The sequence below is a fragment of the Oryctolagus cuniculus genome, chromosome 1 (assembly GCF_964237555.1).
Source record: "Oryctolagus cuniculus chromosome 1, mOryCun1.1, whole genome shotgun sequence".
Classification (NCBI taxonomy): Eukaryota; Metazoa; Chordata; class Mammalia; order Lagomorpha; family Leporidae; genus Oryctolagus; species Oryctolagus cuniculus.
The window spans coordinates 19,179,179-19,190,831 of NC_091432.1; the positions used below are offsets into that span (position 1 = coordinate 19,179,179).

Here is an 11,653-nt window from a genome sequence, read left to right on the forward strand (position 1 = left end):
ATGCCATAGCACCGGCCCCAGCTCTGTAATTTTTAATGTGTTTAATTTTCAGTTAGCAAGTACTCTTTTGTGCACTATGAATACTGGTGCCTATTAGAGCAAGACGATCTGGAGCACAGCAGACATTTGCCCTAGCGGTTAAGATTCTGGTTAAGACACCTGAATTTCGGGGGCCAGCATTGTGGCATGGATATATAGCAGCTACCTCTGATGCCAACATCCGTCTGGGTGCTGTTTCACACCCCATGCTCCACTTCTGATCCAGCTCCCTGTTAATGGCCTGGGAAAAGCAGGAGAAGATGGCCCAAATGTTTGGACCCCTGCCATCCACATGGGAAACCCAAATGAAGCTCCTGCTCCTGGCTTCCACCTGGCTCAACCCTGGCTTTTGCAGCTACTTGAGGGAGTGAACCAGTAGGTAGAAGATCTCTTTCTCTCTGTCTCTCCCTCTCTCTCTGTGACTCTGACTTTCAAATAAATAAATCTTAAAAAGAAAAAAAAAAGACATCTGAATTCCGAACCATAGTACTCATATTCAAAACCTGGCTCTAGCTCCAGTTCCTTCCTGCTTATGGAGACTCTGGGAGGAAGCAAAGTTGGCCCAAGTAATTGGATTCCTCCCACGTAGGAGACCTGGATTGAGTTAACAGCTTCCAGCTTTGTTAGAGCTCCCAGCTCTCCTGCTTGACCCTTTTGAGGACCTGAAGGGAGTGAATCGGTGAACTGAGGGCTGTCTCTCTCTGTCCTCCCTCCCCTTGTTTCTCTGTCCTTTAAATCAATAAATTAAAAAAATTTTTTTTTATTTGAACTGCAGCCGTAAGCTACTTTTCCTGGAACGTTAGTCTCTGCCTCTCTGGCTTCCTTTGAACCAGTCAATATTGTAGTTGTACCTCTATCCTTCACTCCACTTACCTCGAAATATCACCACATATTTACACTGTGCTTAAATATTTTTGTTTCTGTTATCTAATTGAATCCATGCTACTAGTAGCACAGTGAAGAAGATAAAGCAAATGGAAACTTTACAGGTGACCCAAAATGAAGTGTAATCATTCAGCTAGTTATTAATGACAAAACAAAAATGGGGAAGCCTCTTAATTTTTGACGCTTGATTTGTAGCTATTAATAGCTTTTCCTTTTATATCCTTTCATATGTTCTCTTGTTAATTTGGCTAAATAGGTGTTAACAGTAGTTTATTTTTAAATTTTAATTTATTTTCATTTGAAACTGTTTATTAAAAGGCAGAGAGACATCTGTTTAACACCCCACATACTTGCAACAAATGGGGCTGGGCTAGTCCAAAGCCAGAGGCCCAGAACCCAATCCAGGTCTTCCACATGGGTAGAAGGGACACCAGTACTTGAGTCACCATCTGCTGCTGCCCAGGGTGCACATTAGCAGGAAGCTGCACTCTGCAGCAGAGCCAGGACTCAAACTCAAGCACTCCCATATGGAATGTGGGTGCTCCAAGAGGGATCTCAACTGCTGTGCCAAATGTCCACCATAGTAGTTATTTTTAAGTGTCATCACTTAAGATACCTAACAGTAGATTCTGTTTGCTTCCATTTGAAAGTAGATACTAAATCTTGAACGCCCCCCCCCCCCAGTTAGCTTTTTAATTCTCATGTTTTGATAGATGGATATGCTGATAAGTTAAATTTGGCCCCTTGCTTACAGCTTTCTGAAAAGGACATGAGCATGCTTGAGGAGAGGATTAAGCGGTCAGCAAAGAGGCCTTCTGCTGCTCCGATAAAACAGGTGGAAGAGAAGCCGCAGCGCACACAGAGCGTAAGCTCCAATGCCAACATGCTACGCAAGGGACCAGCTGAGGACATGTCTTCCAAACTCAAGTATGTAGCTGGTGAAAGTTGTCTGAAAGCTTCTGTGTGGACCCTGCCTTGTGTGCTCAGAGCTTGTCTTGGAACATAGTCTTGAGTTTTTGTAGCCATCGTCATGCATGACAGAGTGTCTGAGTTAATGTCTTGTAACCAGATGTTTAATTCTTCAGTCTTCATTGTCTGTCTTTGTCTCAAAACCACTTCTAAATGGTCTTGTGCCTTCTTTCACTGCTTTTCCGTGGACAGAATTATGTATCGCACTTATAGGATGTAAGTACTGCCTGCTAATTTCTCATTAGCAGGGCCCTTATATCTTTCTAACTTCTGACTTGGATTCATCCCCTCTGGAGGGTGACTGGCTTGGAGTTTATAATAATAGCAGGTGTCCATAAGAATCCCATGAATCAGGCCTCTTAGCAAAAAATGGTAACACAATGTCATGTGGCTAAAATACTGATTCATTCTCTTCTTTGTGTTATATTTGGTTGTGCTCAGGTTCATAGTCTTGAGATAAGGCTAAATAAAATGCATGCAATCCGGAATTGGCTTGGGGTCCCAAAACACTGTCTTCTAAGCAAGGCAACTCTATTTTGAGTTGTGACATGAGTGTAATTTTAGCCTATTTAAATTTGGAAACTTTGTATCACTATTTCTTAAAAGTATGCTGACCCTAATTGGTCAGTAGTGAATTTATCAAAAAAGTGGTGCCTGTTTCTCAAAGTATCAAATATACTGAACACTGCATGGTGTGATGCTAATGATTACAAAGACATAAACCCTGGTTAATTTGGTGGAAAGATACCACAATTCTAAGTTTATCTTATATTGTTGCCTTATAATTAGTAAAAATTTGAGTCAATCTAAGTATTTTTTTTTTATTTTTTGCCCTGCCTGGAATAGAAAGTTAAGATTTATTGTCTTTCATGAACTAGAAAGAATACCTATAACTTGGCAGGTAATATCAGTAGAAGCTAGAACTATCTGCTCTCGTAAGATATTCATGAGCCAGTGACATTGTCCATTAAAAGCACTTCTTAGACTCAAGGGCTTAAATCATTCAGGGGGGCTGAAACCAGAAGTTGAACATCTGTCTTGAAGCTTTGGGGCCACTGGCAATGCTACTCTGCCCTTTGGTTAAAAAGTCTCTTTTAGTTCAGGAGCCTCTTTTTGCTTCCCATAGCCAAGCCCGAAGCATGAGTGGGCATCCTGACGCAGCTCATCAGATGGTTCGCCGAGAATTCCAACTGGACCTAGATGAGATTGAGAATGACAATGGTACAGTCCGATGTGAAATGCCAGAACTTGTCCAGCACAAACTGGATGACATTTTTGAACCAGTCCTTATTCCTGAGCCCAAGTAAGTTATACTTTTTTATTTAAGTATAAGTAATTCATGATCATCAGAATGCGTATGTGAAAAGAGCCCTCTGTGGTAGTGTACATTTACAACTTTTTAGAACTGATTATTATGTGACTGAAGAGCAGTGTTGTACCTGGGTCTAGTAGGGGATTGCATAATTCTGCTTACTGGGGTGTCTTGTAATAGAGATTGAATTTTTCTCTTTTCTGTGCTGTCTAGGATCCGGGCTGTTTCTCCACACTTCGATGATATGCACAGTAATACAGCATCCACAATCAATTTCATTATTTCCCAAGTAGCCAGTGGTGACATCAACACAAGTATCCAAGCTCTGACACAGGTAATGGGAGCATTCCTCATGATAGTAATTTCACTGAGGGATAGAGAGCCTGTGAGGGTGATGAGTTGCGCTCTGGCAACGTCATGTATTAGGAGTTGCAGTTCACAGTCAGTATTGCCCTGATGAAAGAAGTGCAAAGGCCACTCAGTCATCATAGACCTTTGCTATTCCATAACAGCACTCAGTAACCAGAGGCTAGAGATTTAGCATTTAATAAGTAGGAACCAACTCTCTTGGAACTGATTTGGGTTTTAGCAGACAGAGGCCTAAGTAAATAAGAAAAAATGAGATAGTTGTAAATACGGTATAAACGGGTGACAGAAGAAAAGAACCAGGTAGTTACTTACTTTGAGTAATTAGGAAAAATTTTAATAGCAAGAATGTGCTGATAAGGAGTAAAAACTTTCCCAGCAGGGAACAGCTGGTACACAAAGGCCCTAGGTAAGGAATGAGCTTGCTGCATTCAAGAGAACAGTGGAAGGCCCGTGGGTCTTGAGCATAGTGGTACACAATGAGGTTTGTGAGGCAGACAGTATCAGGATCACACCCCCGGGTAAAGTTGTTTGGAAACCATGAAAAAATTTTGAACAGAGAAATTGCATATTTAAAAAATACATATATATTCTTTACTTCCTCTATTTCCCTTCTGTAACACTCTAGTCCTAAAACCATTGGGTGGGACAGAGTAAGGTAGGCATCCACAGCTATGGCAAGGGGTTGGGAATGGGGAGTCACAGTGGCCCCGTGTGCGGATCTCAGACCCCGGACGTCACAGTCTTCAAACAGAAAACGCGACATGCGACATGGAGTCGGGAGTCAGAGCCCAAGCAGGATGAAGAGGATGTCCGTGCAGTGAGCCTACCTTCCATGGAGGGAGGATTCGTAGCAACATGAGGAAGGTGTCCCCAAGTATTAAGAGTATGGGGACATGCAAGGTGACTCCAAATGAGGAGTCAGAGTTGAAACAGGAAAAGTGGACATTGGCATAGGGAAACGCTGGCAGCAGAGATGGGACATTGGTTAAACACAGAGATTGGACAAATAAATGCATATAGTAAGGAAAATGGGAACAAAGTTTCTCATTGTTAGAGGAAGAAAGTTAAAAAAGAAAGCAAAATAGAATGAACTCTTGTAACAGAATTGTATTCGTTTGATAAGATAATTGATAAGAACTCAGATTTTCATGTAGAAATAAATAACAATGTAAATGTATGTGTGTATATACACATATAAATGGGGTATAAGTGTAGATTTTGTACATAGTATGCATATATAGGTATACAATGTATGTTACAAAGGTACTTCAGAAAGTTTATGGAAAATGGAATTAACAGTGCAAAAAAAAATGAAATCCATGTATATAAGGGTCATTATGTAAAAACCATGCATGAATTTTAAAAAGTTTTTTGTACCTGACAAATTCACCTTTACATTCCATTTTTCCACGAACATTTTTTTTTTTAAGATTTGTTTATTTTGTTTGAAAGTCAGTTACAGAGAGAGGGAGAGATAGAGAAAGAGATCTTCCATCTGCTGGTTTACTCCCCCAAATGATTGCAACAGCTGGGGCTGGGCTTCTCTAAAGCCAGGAGCTTCAGCCAGGTCTTCCACATGGGTGCAGGGGCCCAGGGACTTGGGCCATCTTCCACTGCTTTCCCGGGTGCATTAACAAGAAGCTGGATTGGAAGTGGAGCAGCCAGGACTTGAACTGTTGCTGATATGGGATGCTACAACACCAGCCCCTTGACAAACTTTCTGATGTGTCTTCACATTATTCCCTAGCTCTCTTTACTGAGAGGACCTGATAACAGCAATGAGCACAGCCAGGTCTTGCCTGCTGTTTTCCATAAAAGGGTACGAGGGTTCCTTGGAAAAGTGGCTGATTGCAGTGCTGAATCAGGGAAGGTACAAGATGATCCTGAAACCAGACAGCAAAAGCATGATGGAAGTGTAGCAGAGGAACACAGGCCAACTGGAATAGATTTCCAGTGTTCAGATGGGCAACAGTTTGAGCATATGAATGAATAATGGTAGTAGTGGGTTAATACCGAATAAACTGAAGAAAATTCAGTAAATTTATTGGTGAATTCAAGAAAATTTGGGGCTGGCGCTGTGGCGCAGCAGGTTAAAGCCCCAGCCTCCAGCCCTGGCATCCCATATGGGTGCCGGTTCAAGTCTTGGCGGCTCCACTTCTGATCCAGCTCCGTTCTAATGTGCCTGGGAAAGCAACAGAGGATGGCCTAAATCTTTGGGCCCCTGCACCCACATGGGAGATTCAAAAGAAGCTCCTGGCTCTGGCTATTTAAGCCCGTTGGCTGATGGAAGCTCTCTCTATACGTCTCTCTGTAACTTCCAAATTTTTTTTAAAATTAATAAACCATGCATATATAAATTATATATGCATATATAAATATGCATATATGTGCATATATAAATTATAAAATTTGAAGAGAAATTATATCCTTAAATGTTTTTTTAATGGATTTATTTATTTATCTGAAATGCAACATTACAGAGAGGCAGAGAGAGAGATCTGATTCACTCCCCAGATGGCTCCAATAGCCAGAGTTCCAGAGAGCTGGAGCGGAAGTGGAGCAGCCAGGACTCGAACTGGCGCCCATATGGGATGCCAACACTGTAGGTGGTGAGTTTATCCACTGCACCACAGTGCTGGCCCCCTTAAATGGTTTCATAGCACCTCCCTATACAATACAAAGTATAAATATGCAAAAAGTACAAAATACCAAGAGTAATTTCACAGAAAAAGCCTGATGCTCACCACCCTAATCAGGTGATGAAAGTGAGCATTAACAGTAAGACAGAGTGATAGGATCCAATTCTGCATCACTTGGCTGAGATGTCTGGTGATGCATAACCTGAATCTAATAATAAAGAAACATTAGATACATGCAAATTGAGGGATATCTTATAAACTTTCAAAGTCAAGAAAAGATTCAGGCACTCTTCTAGACTGGAGAGACATGAGACATGACAACTAGCAGTGTGTGATTCTGGACTGGCCTTTTGCTATAATGCATGTAGTTGAGATAACTGGAGAAAATGGAAAGTGATTTGAGCATTAGATGGCAATAACATCACTGTTAATTTCCTGATTTTGATGGCTGTGTTGTGATTAGGAAGGGGACTATCCTTGTTATTAAGAAAAACACACCAGAGTATCTGAGTGTCATGGAGCATTGGCTTAACAACTTAAATGTTTCAGGATTTAGAAGTTCCTTAACTTTGAACTTTTCTATAGGTTTTGCAATGGCAGGGATGGGTGCAGAGATACTCGGGACACTTCATAGAAACCAGATTAAAGACAGGGCAAGAATCAATTTGAGGAGACCTAAAGAAATTCATAATGAAATATAATAGCATTGGCCGGTGCCGTGGCTCACTAGGCTAATCCTCCGCCTTGCGGCACCGGCACACCGGGTTCTAGTCCCGGTCGGGGCGCCGGATTCTGTCCCGGTTGCCCCTCTTCCAGGCCAGCTCTCTGCTATGGCCCAGGAGTGCAGTGGAGGATGGCCCAAGTGCTTGGGCCCTGCACCCCATGGGAGACCAGGAGAAGCACCTGGCTCCTGGCTTTGGATAGACGCGGTGCGCCAGCCGCGGCAGCCATTGGAGGGTGAACCAACGGAAAAGGAAGACCTTTCTCTCGCACTGTCCACTTTGGCTGTCAAAAAAAAAAAAAAAAAAAAAATTAAAAAAAAAGATAATAGCATGTAGCCATATGATGATAATAGTAGAAAGGAAGAAAAATGCATGGTTTCAAGATATCTTTCGGAGATGTATAGTCTAGAGAACTTGGTAAGAGATTGGACATGAAATGTAAGGGAAGAAAGGAATCAAGAATAACTCTTCGGTTTTTTGTTTGAGCAATTAAATAATCATGATGCTTGTGTGTGGATGGAGAAACGTAGAGGTAAAGAACAGTCTTGAGAAGTTAGACATTAAGACAATGTCTTTGCTGTCTGTTAAATTTGAGCAAGCTGTTAAACAGCTACATGGTCAAGACTGGAAGGGCTGAACCAGTAATTCGGATCAATGTTTTGCTGTTGGTTGATACCCTCCAGTAGTTGTGGTACTAGAAGAAAACTTCAGGGGATTCTGGAAGACAGAGACTTGAGTCCAGCGTCCCTATTCTCTTTCTCAACTTTAGTCCCACAACCTGCTTTTTCTAAGCAGAGGAGCTGCTGAATCAGGCAGGTAGTGTCTGACGTGTGTAGCGAATCTCAAGCTATATCTTAAAAATAATTATTTATTTATTTGAAAGGCAGAATTACAGAGACTGAGGTAGAGTGGGTGGAGGAGGGTCCTTCTATCTGCTGGTTCACTCCCCAAGTGGCTGCAACGGCTGAAGTTGGGACTGTCTGAAGCCAGGAACCAGGAGCTTCTTCCAGGTCTCCCACATGGGTGCAGGGGCCCAAGGACTTGGGCCATCTTCTGCTGCTTTCCCAGACCATAGCAGAGAGCTGGATTGGAAGAGGAGCAGCCAGGAATAGAACCAGCGCCTATTTGAGATGCCGGCACTGCAGGCTGAGGCTTTAATCCGCTGCACCACAATGCCAGCCCCTGGATACACTTCTAAGACTTGGAAGCCTCTGGCTTACTGTCAGAGACCAGAGTCAATAAACAAATGATATATTGTGTGAGATATTTGTAATCTATATGACCAATAAAGGATTCATAGGTATAATAAACAGAGTTTGAGAGAGAGAAAGAGAAAACAATCTCCTATCCACTGGTTCACTCCCCAAATGGCCACAACGTCTGGGGCTGGGCCTGGCTGAAGCCAGGAACCTGGAACTACATCCAGGTCTCCTGCATGGGTGGCAGGGTCCCAAGTAATTGGGACAGCTCCAATTGCTTTCCCAGGTACATTAGCAGAGAGCTGGCTTGCAAATGAAGCAGCTAGGACTCAGACAGGCACTCATGAGATGCCCGTGTCACAGGTGGCAGCTTAACTCACTGCACCACAGTGCCAGTCCCAAGGAATCACCTTTAAACCATCAGAGTTTCAAAAAGTAAAAGGTTATGACATTGTTAATAAAAATGCTAGAAAAACATTATTCAGGCCGGCACCACAGCTCTCTTGGCTAATCCTCTGCCTGCGGTGCCGGCATCCCAGGTTCTAGTCCCGGTTGGGGTGCCAGATTCTGTCCTGGTTGCTCCTCTTCCAGTCCAGCTCTTTGCTGTGGCCCGGGAAGGCAGTGGAGGATGGCCCAGGTGCTTGGGCCCTGCAACCGCATGGGAGACCAGGAGGAAGCACCTGGCTCCTGGCTTCAGATCGGTGCAGCGCGCCAGCCATAGCAACCATTTTGGGGGTGAACCAATGGAAGGAAGACCCTTTTCTCTGTCTCTCTCTCTCTCTCACTGTCTAACTCTGCCTGTCAAAAATAAATAAATAAAAATTTAAAAAGAAGACCTCTCTCCTCTCTTTGTGTAACTCTTTCAAATAAATAAATAAATCTTCAAAAAAAAAAAGAAAAACATTATTCATTAATTAAATTCAGAAATGTGAATTACTGGAGCCAGTGCAGTGGCACATTAGGTTAATCCTCTGCTTGCAGCGCTGGCATCCCATATGGGCACCGGTTCTAGTCCCAGCTGCTCCTCTTCCAGTCCAGCTCTCTGCTGTGGCCTGGGAAAACAGTAGATGATGGCCCAAGTGCTTAGGCCCCTGCACCCACATGGGAGATCAGGAAGAAACACCTGGCTCCTGGCTTTGGATCAGCGCAGCTCCAGCCGTTGCGGCCATTTGGAGAGTGAACCAACGGAAGGAAGACTTTCTCTCTCTCTCTCTCTCTCTCTCTCTCTCTCTGTAACTCTACCTGTCAAATAAATAAATAAAAACCTTTAAATAGCAAAAAAGATAAATGTGAATTACTGGTACTTTTTTTAAAAAAAGATTTTATTTATTGGGGCTGGAGCTGTGGTATAGCAGGGCTGGCATCCCATATGAGCGCCAGTTCGAATCCCAGCTGCTCCATTTCCAATCCAGCTCCCTGCTGTTGCCTGAGAAAGCAGTGAAGATGGCTCAAGTCCTTGGGTCCCTGTACCCATGTGGGAGACCCAGAAGTAGCTCCACGCTCCTGGTTTTGGATTGGCACGGCTCTGGCTGTTGCGGCCATTTGGAGAGTTAACCAGCGGATGGAAGATCATTTTCTCTCTCTCTCTCTCTTCCTCCGCCTCTCTATAAAACTCTGCCTTTCAAATAAATAAATCAAAACCTTAAAAAAAAAAAAGTCAAGTCAATCTGACCAGCCAGATCAGATTTATAAAAATAAAAATAATTTATTTATTTATTTGAGAGGTAGAGTTACAGAGGGAGAGACAGAAAGATCTTCCATCTTCTGGTCTCTCTCCAAATGACCACAACAGCTGTAGCTGTGCCTATCCAAAGCCAGGAGCCCAGGAGCTTCTTCCAAGTCTCCCCATGCACATGCAGGGACCCAAGTACGTGGGCCATCTTCTGCTTTCCCAGGCCATGGCAGAGAGCTGGATCAGAAGAGGAGCAGCTGGGACTCAAACTGACAGCACCCATGTGGGATGCTAGTGCTGCAGGCGGAAGCTTAGCCTACTATTCCACAGTGCTGGCCCCACTGGTGCCTTTTTAAGGAAAACAATATGATAGTCTCTATCCTACCATAATTTAAAGTACTGTATCTTACAAGCTAAAGAATTATATTCTTAGGACTCTTCCTTTTAGCAGAAATAAAGACACAAGCACATTAAGGGTATATACACAAAAGATATCTACTGTAACATTATTTATAATGGACAGAATAACCAAACTAGAAACCCTGAATGTTCATTCAGTAGAGGAGTGGTTAAGTATATTTTGTACCTTAAGTGACTTTGTTTTGTTTGTTTACAACATAACAAAGTCACTTAGGGAGCCTTTAAAAATAGAATTATTCCTTTTGAATTTAGGGATTTTCATAATTTTCTGAATTAAGAAGCAAGGTACAGAAAAGTATAAATAATGTAATCTTCTTGTGTAATAAATAAAGCCACAAACCTTGACCTAATAGAAGTGTTGGAGTTGCATATGAGGGTATTTTACAAAGGTCATGGGAAAATAGGATTGAAAGATAAATTTATTTTGGTGCGAAAAAAATTTTTAACTAATTTGTTTGAAAGAGAGATAGCTGTTCCAGTTCTTGAGGAGATTTGGGAGTAAATCAGCAGACAGATCTCTGACTTTCAAATAAATTAAAACACTTTTTTTTTTAAAAAAGATTCATGTATTTATTTGAAAGTCAGAGTTAGAGAGAGAGAAAAGGAGAGGCAAAGAGAGAGAGAGGCCTTCCGTTCGTTGGTTCACTCTCCAGTTGGCTGCAACGGCTGTCATCCACTGATTGACTCCCTATATGCCCGCAATAGCCAGTGGTGGGCCAGGTTGAAGCCAGGATCTGTGGACTCAGCCTGGGTCTTTCCACACAGGTGCCAAGGTACTACTTGAGTCATCACCTCTGCCTCCCATGGTGCACAATAACAAAAAGCTGGAATAGGAAGAGTCATGACTCAAACCCAGGCACTCATTTATGGGATACCAAGTTCCTAAGTGGTGTCTTAACCACTATGCCAAACACCCACCCCAGTGCAAAAAATTAAATCCAAGCATAGTTTTTGTATAATATTCATTTTTGTGATTTTTTTCTAATTATTAAAGTGTTTTAGGAGCCAGCACTATGGCGTAGTAGGTAAAGCCACCACCTGAAGTGCTGGCATCCCATATGAGCACTGGTTCAAGTCCCAGCTGCTCCACTTCCAATCCAGCTCTCTGCTATGGCCTGGGAAGGCAGTGGAAGATGGGCCAAGTCCTTGGACCCCTGCACCCACATGGGAAGTCCTGGAAGAAGCTCCTGGCTCCTGGCTTTGGATCTGTGCAGCTCCAGCCGTTGCAGCTAATTGGAGAGTGAACCAGTGAACGGAAGGCCTCTCTCTTTGCCTCTCCTTTTCTCTCTCTCTAACTCTGACTTTCAAATAAATACATGAATCTTTAAAAAAAAAAAAAAAGTGTTTTAATTTATTTGAAAGACAGATCTGTCTGCTGGTTCACTCCCAAATCTCCTCAAGAACTGGAACAGTGCCAGCTTGAAGCC

At 42.7% G+C, this 11,653-nt stretch overlaps 1 protein-coding gene across 4 annotated transcripts in view; it reads left to right on the forward strand.

Annotated features, from left to right (window-relative positions):
* The window catches only part of CKAP5 (cytoskeleton associated protein 5), a 112,662-nt gene that overhangs the window by 91,491 nt on the left and 9,518 nt on the right, over positions 1-11,653 (forward strand). For all 4 annotated transcript variants that reach the window (XM_008270443.4, XM_051826308.2, XM_002709083.5 and 1 more), the window contains exons 33-35: positions 1,679-1,851; positions 3,020-3,196; positions 3,419-3,539. In XM_008270443.4, coding sequence (XP_008268665.1) covers positions 1,679-1,851; positions 3,020-3,196; positions 3,419-3,539 — 471 coding nt within the window. The remainder of the gene's footprint in view (positions 1-1,678; positions 1,852-3,019; positions 3,197-3,418; positions 3,540-11,653) is intronic.